Here is a 21,708-nt window from a genome sequence, read left to right as displayed (position 1 = left end):
AAATAACCATAAAATATAAAATTTACTGTTAGGTAAACTTCATTTGAATTCAAAATAAATATGTAGACTAAATATAAATGTTAGTTTACAATATGTTTGTTTAAAACAAAATTATCAATCTTTATGGGTTTATAAATTTCATATTGTTTAAGAATGTTGCAGTCAAAGCCTATTTGTGTAACCTGCTGAAGGGGTTACCTCACCATTTCAAGATGAGCACCATGAATAACACTTGTTACCATCAAAATAGAGCATGTAGCTTTGAAAAAATTTGAAGCATGTTAATATATAAATAAATAGAAAGTGACTTTTTTTGTAAATTTGTTTTGTCAAACATTTTTTATCTATACAAGTTTTCTTAGCAATTTTGCAATAGTAAAATATCTTTAAAATAAAAACTTATTTTAAAAAAAGTCATGTACTTTACTAAAACACAATTTTAAGAGAAAATATTTTTTTCTATAGGACTTTGCAAAATTTTTAAATGATAATGATTTATCAATAATTATATTTAACATTAATTTTTAAATTCCAATTATTTTCCATTCATTTTTATTTCAATTTAAAAAAAAGAAAAATTAGAAACATAAATATAAATAATATGTTTCTCAATATAATTACATTATATTAAGAACTGTTATTCAATATTAATTGGTCTATAATTTCATCTGTTTTAAATTGTATACATTAAAAAATAAGATACATTATTTTCCTAATTCTCTCTGAAATAAATTAATTATTTAGATTAAAAAAAATAATTTTTATTCTATCCATTTATAACAAAAAAAAGTACAATCATAAACAACTTCACTGAAAACAATTCACAATAAATTTACTATAAAAAAAAATTAAAGAATCCTTTATGGTAAAACCAGGATAGATTAACGATTTATCTGAGAAAACACTAAAGTAACAGATGCACATCAGTGTTACTGAAAAACATTAATAATACAAATCAGTGTATAACAAGGTTGATTGTGAACTTTTTTTACAACATCTATCATGATAATACATTCACAGTTTTCTTGTTTTCCATCAATTTCATAATTTTATTCAGTCTTCTTTCTCAGTTATAAAATCCTTCAGCTCTATATCGGGTGTTTCATTTTAATTCCCCTAGCTGATTTTCTCATAAACTATGCATAATAAAAAAAAAAATCTAAACAAAAGTTACTCGAACTAGAGGGGGAACAATCATGGTAACCTTGAATTTGACCTTGACTTTGTTATTTCAACGATAAATTTTTTTCAAATGGAATGATCTATTTTTGACCCTACCAATGAACAGAGCGGAAAATGTTAAATTGCAATATGTGGTGACATATATGATCTTGGAACCTTTTAGAAGGTAATACAGTTAACCTTGGTATTATATGTGTGCTGGATTCTTTTCACAGATATTTACCATCATTGGTTTCTAAGTTGTGAGAAGAGGTTGCTATCTGGTACTGTCTTCAAAATTCAGCAAACTGTGTTAATCAGATACCATATGTGATTAATTCCTAAACTAAAAATTTCAAGAAAGAAGCTGGATAAAATAAAACATTATCGTAAAATGTTAAATGACTAAATTCAATGTTCAAATGACATTTTTCGCTCTATCCATTGGTGCTATCGAAAAAGGTAATTTTGGCATATGCCAAATTGCATAAATAGATTGTATAGACAATCACATTTTTGAATCCAGATATACGGCCTTAAGAAATCGTAAGACATTCAATAACATATCATTCCCTAAAATATTTCTGATGTTAGCTCCAAATTTAAATTTCCGACACAATACATAAAAGACACAGCTCACAAGTATATGGTGTACCGTCAGTTGATAGTCACAGCAAACACAAACAGAAGCATCAGTCTGAGTAATCAGATAACCACGAGTGAGCCTAGTGTGCTCTTTTCGCAAATGGCAAATATAATAACCTCTTAACTGGACAATGTTTATTATTGATGGTAGCATTCCATTCACTCTACCACTCATCGTGAAGAACACTCTTCAAAAAACAGACAAGATCATAAGAAAGAACATTAGTGAAAGAAGGCTGTAAAGAAGCCTCTTTTGCCGCACAATCAGTGTGCTGCTCATTACCTGAAATTCCAACACGGCTGAGGATCCAGCAGAAGCTCACAGTTGTGCGCAACTGTGAGTTGCGCACAAGAGTCCAATCCTTATATGTGCAGATATGAATGCTAAGTCATTGCTGTGGCATAGTGATTTCAAAGATGATGGCAGTGAATTAATAGAGGAATTTTTAGTCCAGCATGATCTACAGGTATATAACGTACCTGGTGAGTTGCCCATCTACATAGATATGGTAGATGGGTGTTGATTGTTTGGTTGAATGAATATCAATGTCACCATTGGTAGGTTTATCCTGGCCAATGTTTGTAATCGGAAGGTAGTTGATGATTGCTTGAATGACCATCAATTGATTGTCTATAAGATTGCTGGTGGCTTGAGTGAGCGCTATCGATGTACGTTTCGGTTCGGCAGGGTTGTCTCCTGCACAGGCATGCGAACTGGAGGAAATATGTTGATTTTCTTTTGACCAGACTGTGTTTTGGATCGGAGTTTGGATTTTGAAGATCTAGGAGTTGGTTTGTCGGCAGCTTTTCATGATGCCGCTGTTTGTTCAATTCCCCAAAGTTCTGGTCAAGAGAGAATCATGGTGGAATAGGGAACTATTTGGCACGAGGAGGGCTGTTTGTAGTTTGCAGAGAGCTTCTCAATGTGAGGGTGATCTGGAATGATGGCCAGTCCTTGTTGCTGGCTGGACAAAAATCTGAGGTCTCTACTTTTATAAAGTTCAGACTATGGAAAGGGACTCCTGGCATTCCTTTGTTCATGAGCATGAAAACAGGGTTCCATGGGGTGTAGTATATAGGGTCTTGGGACACAAACTACAAAAGGACATTCTTCTGTCTGCTCTCTTGATCAGGTTTGGTGTAATTTCAGATACTTCTGAAATTTTACACAAATTACTAAACAATTTACTACCTGATGATAGTGAAGCTGGAGACCACAGACCATCTGCAGGTGCAGCAAGAGATCGCTCAGTTCCACAGGAGTGCAGTGTTCTTAGAGATTACCAAAGCTGAGGTGCGTCAAGTTATCTGTAGTTTAGGTAGGGAAAGACCCCAGGCTTTGATGTAATAACACAGCCTCTTGTTCACTCGGTTGGGATGAGTGTGAGAGTTGTCTCATGAATTTCTAATAAATTGTTGTTTGGTGGATACTTCCCTGTGTGTTGGAAAGGGGATTATGTAAAATTGTTGTTTAAAGGTGGTGACAAGTACCCTGCTGTTATTTCTTTGTACAGGCTCTTTACATTGCTTCCAGTTATTGGTAAGATCTTTGAAAAGGTTCTGTATCTGCGTATAAATGAGAGATAAGACTGTTGATGGAGAATCAGTACAGGTTTCATCCGGAAATGGTACTGAGGACACCATACTTCATGTGATAATAACCAGTGAGATGAAATATGTTCTGGGGATTTTCCTTGGCATTTTTGGAGCATTTAATAATTTATGGTGGCCTTCTGCTAATTAGCAACTCCTAAAAAGAGAATGTATTAACAATGTAAATGAAAAGAAAAAGTAAGAATCTAAAGAGAATGTAGGTGAATTGCAAGTTATACAAAGTTACTTCAGTCATCGGGATGTGCTGCTTCATGAGGGCAGCCATGAGGTTGGCAAGACACTGTCTATGGGATGTCCCCAGGGCAGCATGTTGGGTCCTTTACTGAAAATGGTGGAGTTTGATTTTCTCCTGCGGTCGAGGTCGTCCGGCGGGTGTTGCATCGAGTCTTATGCTGACAATGGGCTCCTGCTGGTCGAAGGAAGCTCACAGAGGGAGGTTGAACTCTGAGCCACTCAAGCTTGCAGGTTGCTTGAGCTGTGGGGGGTCATCAACACAAGATTATATTTAGTCCAGAAAAAGACACAATGATGCTCCTAAAAGGCCGTTTGACAGTGAGTTGGCGAGTCTGTGTTTGATGGCAGGCCAATGTGTAATGTATGTTCGGCCTCAAAAGTACCTCAGGGTGTTTCTTGATGAGAAACTGCAATTTAAGAAGCACCTTCAATACGACACGGAGAAGGCCTTCTTCGGTATTCAACACGTGATCAATCCTGATTGGGGTCTTAATTTAAGACCTTGAGCATTCTGTATAAAGACATGTTATGCTATTATGCTATAGTGGTACCTGTTTGGGCAGAAAGGCTAAAATATAAGAGTTATTGGGACATATTATTAAGGGTTCAATGCCTAATATTAACAGTAACGGGTGGTTACCGTACTATTTCACAGGAAGCTGTCTTGGTGATTAAAAGCGTGAAACCTTGATTGTGTCTGAGAGACTGCAGTGGTATGTTACTAAGAAGTCTGGTGAGTAGACTTCAGATAAAGTTTGAGAAATTGATCAACATGGCAATGCCTTATGGCAGGCCAGATGGGATAAGGCAGTGGGTGGGCATTATACACATGATCTCTTTCCAAATTTTGTTGGTTTGCTGGACGCCTCTTGGATACACCCTAATAAATATGTGATGAAATTTCTTTCTGACTGCAGAAATTTGGCCTGGTAGATTCTGGGATGTGTTTTCAGTATGGACACCTAATGCGTACGGGGACAATCTGTCAGCTTGATCTTATCAAGCAGGCATTGGATCTCCATGTAAACTGGAGAAGCCAGACAAAATAGATGATAGTGAAGAGTTTTATAATGTACTTAGCAAAGAAAAGGATTGAAGGATTGGTGAGGGGATCTAGAGCCCTGCTTGGATTTCTCTTGTATTCTGTTTTTGTTGATGCCCTGTTTTATTAATTATGTTTTTGTTGTTCTTTTTGTCCTTTGTTTTGTTTTAATGTTACTGTGGTCTTATTGTTATGTGTTGAACTCACTTTTACCTTCTACGGGTAGGTAGTTCATTTTCTTTGTTTAATTTAGTCCTTACAGCCTTACTTAAGATTCGGTAAGATGTGTTTTGTTTTGAGTTCATTAAATAGTAGTACACAGATTGAAATGTCACTCATGGTATTTGCATCAGTGGCATCCTGACTAAGACAGACTAAAATATGTCAAAAGCAGAGGTTTCGATATAATCTCCAGTAAAGCCCTTAAGGGCTAGGAACAGAGGGGGTGGTGGAGGGTGTCTTCCCCTATGGGGATCAGGATGTGCCTTAATGCAAGCTACAAAGGAGTGCATAATTTGGTTTTGTCTATTCCAAAGAAATGGCTCACCACTGTCCACTAGTATACTTACCACAGGGCTTAAACGAAACATCTTTAGCCAGATGGATAAATGAATGATGGAATGCTTTAAGTATCTTTAGAGTGGTGGCCCATGCTGATGAATAAGCCATGTAACCAAGCGGAAATGAACCAGTGCACAGCAGAAGTGCAACATACATACATGACCAGCTCCCTAACAAGTAATGGATTGAACTCTCAACATGTCTAGTATTTTTAGAGATTTTAATTTCAACTCCTTAAATGTGCTGCCCATGTTAGTCGTTGATCAAACCACAATCCAATAAATCTAATTCACATGCATGGTTCAATTGGTTCAGCAAGTAAAAACAGTTGAGAGTAAACATGAAAAAACAAATGCATTTCATCTTCTCTGGATAAAACATGAATAAAGTTGTTTTACGCCATGATTCTAGATGGTTTAAAGTGTTTTGGAGCAACCTCTCATCAGTAGCTTCAGTTTTAGATGCAATATAAATTGAAAAATTATTGACAAATAAAGAATACATCAGGTTTTTGCACACAGTTTGTTATACTATTTATGGCTATGGAAAACAAGGAAACACTTATAACACTTTCTCTGTGGTATTCCATTTTCTAGTGTAAAATTTTTGAATACCATTGTTTCAACTCAAACTTGAAATGACAGCCTACTGAGGAAACCCCTGATAAATGCAAGGAAATTCCATTGTATACCCCATTCATGCAGTTTATTTAGCTTCCCTCTCCTCCAAGCCATGTCATACACCTTTGGAATATCAAAAAATAAAGCAAGGCACTGGCAAAGTAATGTGTTGTGAATAATAGATTCAAGAGAAACTACATGATCGACAGATGATCTACCTTGGCAGAAACTGCATTGGTCAGCAGTAATTAGGGCATTTCTCTCAAGAGACCATACTAGATGATGGTTTACTATTTGTTCTATCACCTTGCAAAGGGCACTGGTCAAGGAGATAAGACGATAACTTGAGGGGCACGATTTATCTTTACCAGGTTTCAGTAAGGGAATCACCAATGCTTCTGACCAAGAATCTGGAAAAACCTGATCAGAAAATATTCTATTACAGATATATAAAAAATGTGATAATGAAGTATCTGGTGGGTGAGATTACTGATAATAATATCTGAGCCTGATATTATCATTTCCAAGGGAAGTGTCACAGGAATTATTCAAAACATACTTGAATAACTTCGATAAACCTTGATGACCTTGGCACAACTTCCAAAGGGGACCTCAATCGGATGGGGGTCACCATCGGATGTCACTCTCCAATTCACATAACTTCTGTAAATACATTTTTATGCTCTTTCCATAATTTGTGAGATAATTGGCCTGGAATATGAATATTACACTGTATGATCTTCAAAAACCTGTAATCCATAAAACACTATCTCTGATGGTTAGTTGTATTACCTTCAAAAAAGTTCCAAGGTCATATGTGTGACCACATATTCCAATGTAAACTTATTTGAAAAAATTGTGTTAACCTTGAAATAATGATCAAGATCAAGGTCAAATCCAAGATCACCATGAGGTGTCCCCCTCCAGTCTGACTTTTGTTTAGGTCTTTTTTTTATTTGCATAGTTTATGATAATATTGCCTAGGGGGATTAAAATTAAGCACCCTATATGTAAGAACTTTAAGACCTTTCTTGGTGTAACATGTATACCTATACCATATACCTACCTTCTTAGTGTAACAAGTAAGCCTATACCATATACCTATTGCATAAGAAGCCAAACCGAGCACATAAATCTCAAAAAAAATATATATATTTTTATAGAAACTATCTTAACACATGATAATATATCTTTTCTAACATCAATTTTTTAAGCGAGTATACCTCAATGATTCTATTGAAAATAAAGGGCTTAACTAATTTAATTTGGCTTGGTGTATAATACATAGAATCCCATTTCCCATTTCCAAGTCCTCCAAGCTCTTTAGTCTTTTTAAAACACAAATATTTTTAAAGAGTATACATTCTAGTTACATTGTAACTATGTAACATGTAAGTATACATTCTAGTTTCCTTTATGACATATCCCTGTAGAACCACAAAAAAAATCACGATTTAAAAAAATGACATTCTGAAATTTATCCCTATCTACCATAGGTATAATAAGCCTGATTCTTCACCAAAACTAGGGAGTTGCCATTCTAGTACTTACAATAATGAAAGATACTGCGTATAAGTTCTGTTCAATAACAAACTAAAATAATTAAAAAACCTATTTATTTACAAAAATTTCATATAAATGAACAACTAACTAAATGAATGAATGAATGCATTTTTCTATTTTGGCTGTAATTAAGAGTAAAAAATAAATGTTTAAAATTTTAACTTTAAATGTTAATAGAATGCTAAAAATAGTCCATTGAAGGTTACTACTACTTTCTAACCAAAGGATAATCTACTCTAATAAATAAAAAAATAAAAAAACAATACACTAATTTATTTTATATTTTAAATGTATTTTATTTATTTTTTCTTTTCATAAGTCTCTTAATTTTTGATGTGTCAATGAAATTATACATGATAATTCTTCCAAAATACTGGATAACAATGATTGTTTACAGTATGGTATCTGCTTGTAAGTGCCAGTTGAAATGAAGAAGAAACCATAGTTTTTAAAGTCAAAGTGAGTATGTTTTCATTGACCAATGTGTTAACACATTTAATAAAATCTAAGTGGAAACAGTCTTTCTCCAGCTCAAGAAGATAAATTTATTGACAGCTTGTGATTACTTAATATTATGTGATTATATTAATTTTGTTTAAAAAAAAAAAAATTTTTGTGTGTGTTTCACAATGTTTTCATGTTTTATATTTTTGACAATGTTCCTTTACATGTAATATTAGTTTTACATTTTCATTATTTCCTTTCTGTATGTCACATCTTCTTTAATCGATTAATTTATTAAATTCAATTTTTTGGATAAATTCTGCACATTAACAAGTATAATAGGGAAGGCTTATTACTGTTTATTTACAGCAAAAACATTTCCTTGCTTTCTATATTACGCTGAATGACATTCTAAGGTCTGAGTGGGTACACATGGGGAGTGCTGAGGTTCAAATAAAAAAATAATTGCAGTGAAATAAAGGAAAGAAGACTACTGCAGCTAGACATTATGTAGCAGCAATATTGTCCTTTACAATACTAATATACAATTGCAAGAATTACATGCAATTATTCAAAAGGCTTATTTTCAGCATTCATTTCTGGTTCCTGCTCTAAATTTCAGGGTGTAAATGTAAACTCGGCCTGACTACATTGTCTTATCGCTGTAATATCGCTTCTCTTCCACCATCTCTTGTGAAGTATCTCTATTCTATACACTCACCCTTAATGTAGTCTTTTCATCTCATACACAGTCAACTCATCATCTTCCTTCCGCTCGGCTCTTCCTTACTTTAGGAGAATTTAATGTCTCCTTCTCCTTCTATTTAAGCCATTTTAAATTACTTTTCTCAATCTTTTCTGTTTTAGTGTTTATACTTAAAGCATTCTTTAAGTCACTGTTCTTGATCACATCTCTTCTGCTTTGTCCATTACTGGCATCTAAAGTTTCATCTCTCCTGCTTGATATCCATTACTTTTCAGATGTTACCCGTATCTCTGTCACATAAGTAACAGTAAGTAGGTAAATATGGACTTGATAGTTCCTGAAAATCTTTAACATTTCAAAAATATACCGAAAAATTTTAATTTATATATGATTTAATAAAATATTTTTTAAAACATTTGCACAGGAACAGTTTTATTTACTTTGTTTACGCACAGCTAAAAATTCTGCAATCAATTTATAATACTAAATGAATACTGCCAAATTTATATCATATTTTGATATCTCAATGAAAACATCAATTTATCAGATAACAATGTTGTATGACTACAGAACTATCTGAGGTGCAGAGATGGGACTTACGCATATTACTCAGAGAAATGCTGCACTCTTATTATAAGAAATGATGGTTTAAAAATTTTGAGTGAATCATTTTAGTAAGAATTCAACCTGTAATGCAATAACTAATGTTTAAACTACGGCAGAGGTAAGAGTACAATGGTGGTTCCCACTGGTCAATATGGCAAAGTGCTGTTCCGTGAACGGTGCACTCCAGTAACTCATGAGCTTAAATAATGCTTACTATAATCTTATAACAGTTCAGGGTCTTCTACCCTGTCATCAAGGATAAAAAAATTATTGTTCTGATATAAATATTTTTGCTTCTGTATTGATCAACACTTCATCAACAGTACTGTAATCTATAAGTAATTAAAAATTAATACCATTCCATTAAAATCAATAAATTAACTGAGATCAAAAATCACAATAAAACTATAAATAAATACAATGACAAAGAGTAAAACATACCGTGATCACTAAAATCATCTATTAAAATTATTTCTTTCAGTAGTTTTGCAGGTGTCCTGTTAAGTACACTATGAATTGTTCGAAGTAATGCACTCCATGCTTCATTGCAAAATACAATAACAACACTTGCTATTGGTAAGTACTGATCATATTTTTGTAAGAAACAACTGCAACAAAAAAGTGATAATTAAACCGTAATAAATAAAAAAAGTGGCCAAATATATAATACTAGTTGTACAGATTATAAATAAAGTATAAGAAATAGTTTCCTGAACTGCTGGATTTAGTCTTCTGTTATATTAAATGTGTCAATTTTTTTACCATTAAATTATTTTCATCTAGACTATTAATATGCCCAAAAATAGATTTTTTGGGTGTATTAAATAAAATTTTGGGTGTAAACTCAATAAATGTTTATATAACAATCATGATTCCATTAACTGGTCATCTGACAGTATTGCTATTAAGAGATAATACAACTAGTTGACTACAAGAAAACATAGCCTACGATATCTCATCAATGATAAATAGATCTTACAACACAGATGATAAAAGAATAGAGGATCAAACCAGCCTTCAATCTGATGATATGTACATAACTATATATAATTGAAATTATTTTAATTAATGGCTGTTTCTTTGACCAAAATTATTATTATTTTTTCTTTATTTCTAAAAACAGTCTAATTTTCTTGCATTAACAAGTACAATACAATAATTTCAACGATTATTTTTTTTAAGTTTATATTCGTTAAAAGCCAGCTCTAAAAAATTACTGACTGAACGCATATATAAACAAAAAACCTCAAAATATTTGAATATAAAAAGTAATCAGCTATATACTACACATTTTATCTTAACATTTTTTTGGAGGGTCTGCCCTTGTTTAATAGAAAATGGTTTTATCAAACCTTCCATTTGTGATTGATTTGTATTAAAATATTAATAAAAATTAAAATTTTATTTAAACAATTGAAACAATTTCTGCCCTAAGCAATTTTTTTTTTAATTTTGAGTGTTAACTGCCAGTTCATTGCTCTGAATAAATTCTAAGCTTAGTATAGAACCTGATTCATTAGTATAGAACACCACTTCATTTTTCCTCTTCGCTTCATTAGATAACTTCTTCTTTAGTATATTCATGTCAGATCCCCTGATGACTTCCCAAATTGTCTTATTAGAAAATTTAGTTCGGAATCAATTTAGCACCAGGAATACTTTTATCTACAAGGATAAAGCCATATTATACTAAAGGAGAAGAGAAATAAAAGACACTTTCCCGTAAAATGCTGTTGCAATTTTCCACTACTTCCCACCACACAATACTAAAAAACAACCAGTACAATTTGTGTTAAGCATTAAATTTTGGTTACATATAACTTTAGATACAAATAAGATCATATAAATAGACAAGTACCCTAATAACTAGTAAAAGGTTTACTACTCCCTTTCAAGAATTATCTTACTCCTTATTTGATCTGTGCACAGATACCTGTGAGGAGAGAACTGCTTCAATATTCAAACATTAAATAACTTATTTATCTATCTGTACTTATAAAGAAACTTGTCGTCCTGACTAATCAATTCACAAACACCCAGCAAAAAATACTGAAGTTAAATTGATGAAAATTTGTATACAATTTCTCTTTACGGTGTTAAGTGCATACTAAGTAGGGGTTTTTGAAATTCTCAGTTTAAAGGATTAAAATAGAGTAACAACGAAATTTACTATTTTTTTTAATTTTTCCGTAAAAAATGAAGATATCAACTTGATTTTTGGTGTGTAAAATTTTTAAGTAAATATCTAAAAATCAATTTCTACATTTTTTGAAGTTTGAACTTGAAGGGAGTGAAGAAAGGTAAAAAAATTTGAACAATGCTTGTAAATTTTACGCATTTCCAACTATACCAAACAAGATATTCACTGTACTGGGGGACTTGCAAATACTCTTCAGAAAAATATCTAAAAACCATTTTCTAGTGTTTTTTTTTAATTTCGATTTTTTTTAAGGGATGTGACGGTGAACGGCGCGGCGGCTCAACCAACACAGCCACTGTTACTGTATCTGCGATGAGACTGGATGCATCTACCAGTGGTTATTTGACTAAAAAACATAAAATAAAAGTAATTAAAAAAAATAGAAAAACAAAGAACAGTTACTTCCTAGTGGTGTTTGTAGGGTAACGATAAGAACCGGCAAAATACATTTTTACCCGTACGAAGGGTAACCAATTATAACTAAGGCGTAAGATCAAGGCCGACTCACTCAAAGTTTTGGGTCATGTACTGACCAAACTATTGCTCTGAGGAAATTACAATAAACTGATATTTTTTTATAAATTAAACAGGCTTCAATTTTTATTTTCATTATTATTCTCACAAGCATGAGTTTAATGAACACACCAAAGTCCAAGGGGCAGAGCCATTTGGCTAGACGGGTAGGATGAGCGAAGCGAGCCATGACTGGCTAAATATTCCCCTGACCCTGATGGAAAACGCAAGTAATCATATGGCGCGGGCGAAGCTGTGACGAGGATGCTAGTATGTGTATATATATATATATATATATAAAGTAACACGACGTAAACTTCTTTCTTTTTCTTGTTTAGCCTCCGGTAACTACCGTTCAGATAATACTTCAGAGGTTGAATGAGGATGATATATATATATATGAGTGTAAATGAAGTGTAGTCTTGTACATTCTCAGTTCGACTATTTCTGAGATGTGTGGTTAATTGAAACCCAACCATCAAAGAACACGTAAAAATAATTGGCTTTACTAGGACTTGAACGCTGGAACTCTCGACTTCCAAATCAGCTGATTTGGGAAGACGCGTTCACCACTAGAACAACCCGGTGGGTAACACGTCGTAAACTTATTCATAATGAAAGGCCCGCAAAAACTAGTGAAGATAAATTGATGAAAGTTTATATATACTTTCTGCTAATGGTGTAGAGTATACTATAAAAGAATTTTTTTGAAATTCCGATTTTAAAAGGTTAATTAAATTTTAATTAAAATTAACTGTTTTTTCTTTTAACTTCTCGATAAAAAATTTACATATCATCTTGATTTCTGGTGCGTGTAATTTTCACGTGAATATCTAAAAACCAATTTCTAGATTTTCTGAAATTCGATCTTGAAAGGGGTGAAAAGAAAGAAAATAAATTTTGAACAATGTTTGCAAATTTTCCCTATTTCCGACTACTACACTAAATGTGATATTCGGTACATTTTTGCTTGCAAATACATTTCAGATAAATATCTAAAAACTATTTTCGGTTTTTGTACAAGCCTCCCATTATTAATTGACTAAAAATCATAAAATAAAAATTGACCACAACGAGAAACGTAAGTAATCATATAGTTATTATAAATAAATGAAAATATTGTATAATCAATTTAATTATTACATTACATTAATATATTGGAAAATTTGAGCTAAGAAGGTAACTGAATTGACAATTATCCCGATCGCAAAATCATGTAGGCTCATTTTAAAAGATAACATTTTTCTAAATTAAACATTAATATCGATATTTAAAGCTACACAAACAATGATAACACCTTTATCAAGAACGATAAAAAGTTGTTGCATAATGAACAGTTACGGGTGATATATAGTACACTAAACTGGATAAATTTATTTTACAGTAACAAATAGTAAATCATTATCTTTTAAAAAAATTACATAAGAAAATAAAGTTAGTCATTAGAAGATTAAGAAACTGATAATAGTAATTATTTAAAATAATAGTAACATTTCATGAATTCACGTCTGAATTGAAAATAAGACATCATCCTCATCAAACACAATTCTTACATTACATATTCCTAAATATTATTTACACTAATTTTATTATCGATTTAAATGTTATACTTCATCGTGAGGATCTTTTTATATACTATATTAATTTTTATTCAATATTTCAATATTCTGACCTATAAATTAATTTCACTGATAGTTCCATTAACATTAAAAAAACATACTTTGCATTAAACCACACAAGCAAAAATTACAATCTTTTAAATAATAATAAAGAAAAACAAAGCGCATACTTAGGATGTCTGGCATCTTTGATAGTTCTGTTCAAAGCAACTTTGTTGCTGACAACCAGATTAAATGCTGTCTTTTTATAAACTTCTCCTCCTTCTCGTGCTTCATCACCGGTCAGTTTTACTGCTTCACCGTTATTTCCAAGACCGTAAATTATTTTTGATTCACTTTCACGAATAAGCGATTCGTACACAGCATCTACAGCACTGCTATACTTTCCAATAGGCTGTTGACCACCTATAAAAAAAAATTTGTGCTCTTACAATAAAATCAAATATTAAACGCTTTATTCTAAAAGTACATATTAACCTGCATAATGGAACAGCAGTTAAAATTTACAAAATGCTGAAAGAAAAATAATTTATACGCCTAAGACGTTTTTACTTTGATAATAAACAAACAAACACTTGTAATGAAGTACGTAGATAGATTAATTCTAAAAAACCTTATGCGAGTAAAGTTAATCGGAAACAAATACAACTTTAACAAATCTAACTTTTATTTGAAACAAAACAATAAAAACTTACGGTAAAATATTATAATTTTAAATCTCACAAAAAGGGATAAAAAATTAAATGAAAGTTTATAGTAATCTTTGAAGTATAGCCTCTACATAAAAATATTATAAAACTTTTTCATAATCAAAAATGAGTTAACAAAATTAATTTGAGAAATCTTTTATTTCATAATTTGGCGATACAAACGCAGATCAGCAATTAACTTTTCTGTATAGTAAGAGTATTTGAATAATTTTGTAATTTTAATGGAAGTATATTGTTTATATACAAGCGCAGCACATGTATGTCACACAATCTGAACACGTCTTCAATTTTATTATGAAGGATACATAGATGTAATGCTTGTTTAAAAGATTTTATAGTGAAGTGTGCAAGTTAATGACTATCTAGTTAATGACTATGAAGTGTGCAACATAATGAATATCAAGAAAAAATATTTTAAAACTGCATTTCCAATTCCCAAAACCCTTATTTAAAATATAAAAACTGAAAAGTCAGTTTATAACAAGTTAAAATAAATACTAAAATCTAAATCGATACGTATTTTATATACAATTACAATACACACAGAGATGCTCGTTTCAAGGAACAGTCACTGGCATTTTGGAACTATGTTACAACACAATTTAAATTTGAGGGAAGAGGGAATATGAACACACTTTAAATGAAGAGGGAATATCCTCTTCTTTTTGGAAGTATTAAAAACACGATAACTGAATTTTTTGTCCCTTCAACTTTTCTAATATACCACGTTTTGGTAGTAAGTATAATTTTTTAAAACATTTTTTATTTTTTAATATCAATCGATTAGGACTTTTTTAGACTTACATATTTTTTTCTATATTTATGCTGTACAAGGTGAATCTAGAAAACTATTTAGAAACTGCACAGCCAATTAAGTCAATAAAATTTATTATTTGGTAGGTATGGGAAGAAAATTCTTATATTACCATCGCTCTAAATCATAATTTAAATACAGTTCAGTGCAGATTTACAATTGCAGAAAACAAAAATATGTTCTATGAATGTGTAATTGATTTCATTAGAAATGCTGTTTTTATAAAACTCTAACACTGTTTTACAATAGGTCTAAAATCATTTAATAATATAGATTAAACAATAAAAATTGGCTTGTTTTAAACCACCAAAGACCTGCAGTTATTAACATGGTTAAATAGATAATATAAAAAAAGGGATAAATTGTGTTTAAAAAATATATCAACCGCTTATTTTTATTATTAATCACTTACAGGCAATTTAGTCTAGCCCTGTTAAAATTCTAATTTCTAAATTGAAATCGTAACTGTAAAGGGTTCTATGGGTTCTATAGTCTAATCTATACACTATATAAAGGGGAAGAGGGTTTTTGTTTGTTTGGGATAAACAAAAAAACTTCTCGATCAATTGCAACCACATTTTTACCCATATTTCTTTGCATAAATGAGAAGGTTTTTAGAAATATTACATCTTGAAAAATTAAAAAAAGATATATATATATATATATATATATATATATATATATATATATATAAATGTAGCGGTGGAGATTTACTGGTTGAAGCACAAATTTTAATGAATTAATTTACTGTGAGTCACTAGCACTGTGTGAGCTGGATTTGAACTGAATGATTAGAATCAATCGAACGAATAATATTACAAAAATAGTAAAATTAAATTTACATTATATAAAATAATATTAAATAAATTAAAAAAAAATTTTTTTAACAATAACTGGCTTCCTGTGGGGATTGCATGAAAGGCTAGAGTGGTGAGGTATGCAAGCACCTCGTGGGAGGCTTGACCAATTATCACCATCAACTGGTAACACTCAGGATGCCCCTGGGGCACTGTTTTGGGAGGTGCAATGGGGTGCTCTTATATCTCTGCAAACAATAGTCTGATTTTCAAAATTCAAACAGGTATTTGTTAGTAGGTTGAAGGCCAACTTTTGCACGCATCAGGAACAGTGTCGATCTAACAGATCATAGTTATTCAGAAATGTATATAAATATAAAGTTTGTTATTACATTACACGAGAACCGACCAATCTATTACTTTAAAATTTGCAGGATACATTCGTGTTATCCCAAGGAAGGTTTTAAGCCATCGCCAGGGTCCTTGAAGGTTAAGATATTAAAAATGTTCAATATTCTTCACCCCCGATGAGGTGAAGTTGTGAATTAAAGATATTTATTACAAAAAAAATAGATTAATCCTTTTACTTCATTATATTTCTGCCACCATCGCGATGAAATAAGTTATGAATTTTTTGTTGTCAAAGGTGTGTATACTTTGTTACCGTAGTTGCTGTTATTCTAGCTTTTGTAATAACTGAATACTATAATTACCACACCATGAGGATAACATACATTGCCGGGGTCCAGGGGTGAAGCCATCTGGGTAGACGGGAATGGCAACTGAAGGTGTCCAGGGTGCTGGTCTCCCTGGAAAAGTGGGAATGGCGAGCAAAGCAAGCTCTGCAGCCATGGAGCCCCTGAATTGGCTCCAGGATTTGCCCCAAGGGTCCAGGTTCAGGCTAGGTGGGCCGGCTTACATAATAATATTGCGATTTAAGAATTGTCACTTATTGTTAATCAGGTGTTCATGTAATTTCATCAAAAAATTTAATTCATTTGCCTTAGTCTATTATTTATTTTTTAATGTTGTTTGAAAAATATTTTGTTGCTAGAATTTGTTATTTTCAATTAGATTAGAAATATTTTCTCGGTAATAGAAACTACACTTGAGCAGCTTTTATGCAAAAAGAAGGATAACAAGTAATCGCAAAGTTTAAAAAAAAATAATTGATGTCTAGTGCTTATAGTTCATTTGATAAAAAATGACAGTGTAATTAACAGAATTCTGGCAGAAGAAACTGAAGGAGACTTATATTTTGAAGCTCAAGAGCCCCCCATAAGCAAAGAAACTTTGACATCCCATATGTCAATCGATACAAAAGCCACATTGCTCTAGAAATAAATATCAGATTTATAAGCCTGATGTACTAAATGCTACGGTTGATGGCAATCAAGACTTGAGTTTTACAGTCAATTAGTGAAGAGAATACAAAGTAATCAATTTTTCTCAGACATCATGATAGATAAAACCAATTTTTCAAGCAAGTGTTTTAACAGAAAAAAAAAAGAATTTTCTGGTTAACCCTTAACCCTCCGCTTAAAAGTAAAGACCATAGCTAAGCGAGATCTTCATAACTGTTGGGGCATCTTATTAAATAAATACAATATTAAGAGTAAACTTATATCATGGGAATGTGGCAAGAGCATGGTATCTTGAAATTTTAGAAAATATTACATATATACACTGGATTAAAAAAATTTTATTTTATCATAAAAATATAATTTATATTTATCCAGTTAACCATTTTGAAAATCTGAAAAGTAAACCGATGGTGAACCAGCAATTAATTGAAATTAAAAGCAGAAGGGTTCAAAATTCACTCAATGAAGCCCATTAACTTTATATAAAGCTGCCAAGAAATGTTAAAATAAGTAAGAGTAAGATACACATAACATCAAGATAATGGGATTAAATTGAGTTAATAGAAACCAATAAAAAAGGCAAAAAAATTGGCTTATTATCTACACTCCTGAATAAAATTGTTCAATGCATACTAACCAAAGAGACATAATATTAATGTAATGAAGTATCTAATTAGTTCAAGAATGCAACAGAATCCAAAGAAAACAAGGTTTTCTGCCCTCACCCCTTTACAAAAGTTTGATTAAGACCAAAAACCATCAAAGTATTTTAGCTACCCAAGGTACTTAGATTATGTGAAAAAACTTACCTACCTTTTCAATAAAATATTGAGCAAACAGGATACATAAGTCTGTATATCCTTATTCCCTAGAATAATTGTAACCAAAATTTAATGATATCAATATCCCATACTTTTACAGAAATTATCAACCCAATTTTCATTCAATCACCCTATGAACCTTAGCATCTCAGAGAGAAGTCAAGCAAAAACAGGCCAAAATACAAATAATATATGTATATATATATATATATATATATATATACACACACACGAAGTCTGTTCAAAAAATACATACACTGTTTGAATTGGGTGAGTTCAGTTGGTTCCAGTCAAATCCACTTGGTGTGGCCATGTTTGAAGCCCATTAACTTTATATAAAGTTGCCAAGAAATGTTAAAATAAGTAAGAGTAAGATACACATAACATCAAGATAATGGGATTAGATTGAGTTAATAGAATTAAATCCAAATATCAAGATTTAACACTTAACAAAATAACTTAGTTGTAAATGATCTTTAGTTTTTTTTTTCAATTACACACTAAAAGCCTACACTGAGATCAAGATAAGTGGAAGAACTGCTTACAAAAAGTACAGTTAAAAATGGAAATAGAATTGCCCAGAAATTTACTGCTTTTTTGGTAACAAAATTAATAAACTATAGTGTATGTAAAATCTAAAGGCGAGGTCCCCCCCCCCTACAAGCTGCCTCTGCTTGACTCTTTGACACCACTCCTATAAACCGGCATGCGAAATACAGTAACTGGTGGTGACAAAATTAAACCTCATAATGATACAGACTTGTATTTAATATTTCAAAGTAATAAATTTATGGTTATTAATTTCAATACCAAAACACTCCAAAAATTAAACGCTAAAAGATTTACCATTTAGATAAAAATGTTTATACCTATTAATTATAAGAGTGTTTTGTAAACACAATTAATTAAATTATCATTATACTGTCTCTAAAATAATTTTAAATTATCATCAAGAATACAAATTAGTTAAAATAATATATTTTAATGCTATCTAATCTAGACCACATACATAATATTAAAACAAAATAAAGAAAATGACAGGTTGATAAGAGGTTATTTATCTTATAAATACATTCCACTCTAAATACAACACAACTTAAATACTCAATAACAGAATAAGCTGTTTTACTCAATAAATAAAATAAAAGTACAAAAAAAATATATATTTACAAAAATAATACCATATAAGATTATGAACAATATCATCATTATTATACATTACAACTGTCAAAATCAATTAATTTTTAAATCAATACACAAATTTTACATGTTCATACATCACCAAGAACCCATGGTGACTCCCATCTTTTTACCACCTAGATCAATTGTAACAAAAATTAAATAGCTTCTATGACATCAAAGTCCTTGTACAAAATTTGATAAAAATCTGTTAATCCAGTCTAAAACTACCAAACAAACTGTTAACCAATAAAAAAGGCCAAAAAATTGCCTTATTATCCACACTCCTGAATAAAATTGTTCAATGCGTACCAACCAAAGAGACATAATATTAATGTAATGAAGTATCTAATTAGTTCAAGAATGCAACAGAATCCAAAGAAAACAAGGTTTTCTGCCCTCACCCCTTTACAAAAGTTTGATTAAGACCAAAAACCATCAAGTATTTTAGCTACCCAAGGTACTTACATTATGTGAAAAAACTTACCTACCTTTTCAATAAAATATTGAGCAAACAGGATCCATAAAGTCTGTATATCCTTACTCCCTAGAATAATTGTAACCAAAATTTAATGATATCAATATCGCATACTTTTACAGAAATTATCAACCCAATTTTCATTCAATCACCCTATGAACCTTAGCATCTCAGAGAGAAGTCAAGCAAAAACAGGCCAAAATACAAATAATATATATATATATATATATATATATATACACACACACACACGAAGTCTGTTCAAAAAATACATACACTGTTTGAATTGCGTGAGTTCAGTTGGTTCCAGTCAAATCCACTTGGTGTCGCCATGTTTGTACAGATCAGCTGATTACAACGCAGTTTATGATTGCAAATATCATTATTGGTTGCTTAGCTACGAGGTTGTTTGTGAAGTGTGTTTTTTCGGTCGGTAGATTTTAGAATCAGCGACTTGAACGAGCAAAGAGTTGCTGTGAAATTTTGTGTTAAACTCGAAAAATGTGTGCGTGAAACTTTTGATATTCTCAAGACCGCTTATGGTGACCTTGCTATGAAGTGTACGACATGTTTTAGGTGGCATGGACATTTTAAAGATGGTCGTCAGTCGATTGAAGACAATGAGCGTCCTGGATGTCCTTCCACGTCAATGACGACTCACACATAGACAAAATCAACACCCTGGTTCAGGCAAATCGACGTCTGACCATCAGAGAAGTTCAATGAAGTTCTCAAACGTCTGCGAGACGCTATCCGGCGGAAATGCCAGAAATGTGGAAGAATGGTGTTTTCACGACAACGCTCCAGCCCATTCAGCCCTCAGAACTCGTGAGTTTTTGGCCAAACACTCAATCACTGTTCTTCCCCAACCACCCTACTTACCTGACCACACTCCTTGTGACGACTTCTTGTTCCCCAAACTCAAAAGACCTTTGAAAGGAAGAAGATTTGATATGAATTCAGATATTGAGGCAAATGAGATGAAGGAACTGAAGAACATCACAAAAGGAGCATTCCAGAACTGTTTCCAAAATTGGAAACACTGTTGGGATAAGTGTGTGCGTCAAGGAGGAGAGTAATTTGAAGGGGACCCAGACAAGTAACTTCTAAATAAAGTACATTTTGTATTATGACATTAGTCTATGTATTTTTTGAACAGACCTCGTGTATATATATATATATATACATATATATACACACATCCTATCAGGATTTTTCAATGCTAATATCGTGTTTTTTGGTTAGAGGGGATCATGAAAAACATAAAGATTACAAAAACCACAACATACAAAATATGATCCAATTAGCTTACTTTCTATAAAAAGTTTTAAAACATTTTAGAATTTCGATTTTGAATAACAATATTATAAAAAAAAAGCTTCAATCATTTAAATGTATGTAGCAATGTATTCAACAATGCTGTCCTAATCTTTGATACTTGTATTATTATTACCCATTATATCACTTTCCCAAAGTAAATCATTTTGTTCAATGTATCTGCACATCTTATCCACCTGTATGTTATTCATCAATATCATATCAGGCATTCCTCTCTAAAAATTCTGAGGAGGCTAGGTAAAGCTACACAGGTCCTAGTTTCGATGAAAAGGAAATCTAGATAATCACTTCCTTGTAGTGGTTAGGAGGCAACGCTTATGCAGTAAGCGGCTAACAATTACAAGAACCGAGTGTCTCCCAGTATAAGGAAGCCACCCATCCTGAGGCAGATGAGTGGTAGTGGTTTAAGGCACTCTACTGTCCTTGGGGGCGAAGTGGCTCTAAATTTGGATGAACTACTTCATGAGATCAACAGCATTAGAATACAGAAGGGAATGGAAAATCACTGTATTAGAAATCTTAATAATATTCCTTGAAGGACACCATGATGTCTTCTTCTGTTAAACATTGTTGAGGTAAAATGACTTCCCAATCAGATCTAGGGGGAAAACCAACAGGAGAAATGTGAAGACTTGTTCACCAGCAGGAAAATTGGGGAACGTGAAAGGGGAAATAAAGT

General features: G+C 31.9%; 1 protein-coding gene across 1 annotated transcript in view; it reads right to left on the bottom strand.

Moving 5' to 3' along the window:
* Pgant1 (Polypeptide N-Acetylgalactosaminyltransferase 1) overlaps nucleotides 1–21,708 on the bottom strand; it is a 116,966-nt gene that overhangs the window by 73,629 nt on the left and 21,629 nt on the right. The window contains exons 2-3 of the mRNA XM_075356478.1: nucleotides 13,699–13,933; nucleotides 9,638–9,804 (exon numbers count right to left, since the gene is read on the bottom strand). Of these exons, the coding sequence (XP_075212593.1) occupies nucleotides 9,638–9,804; nucleotides 13,699–13,933 (402 nt within the window). The remainder of the gene's footprint in view (nucleotides 1–9,637; nucleotides 9,805–13,698; nucleotides 13,934–21,708) is intronic.

The sequence above is a fragment of the Lycorma delicatula genome, chromosome 1 (assembly GCF_047948215.1).
Source record: "Lycorma delicatula isolate Av1 chromosome 1, ASM4794821v1, whole genome shotgun sequence".
Lineage (NCBI taxonomy): Eukaryota > Metazoa > Arthropoda > Insecta > Hemiptera > Fulgoridae > Lycorma > Lycorma delicatula.
This window is presented reverse-complemented; position numbering and strand designations above follow the sequence as displayed.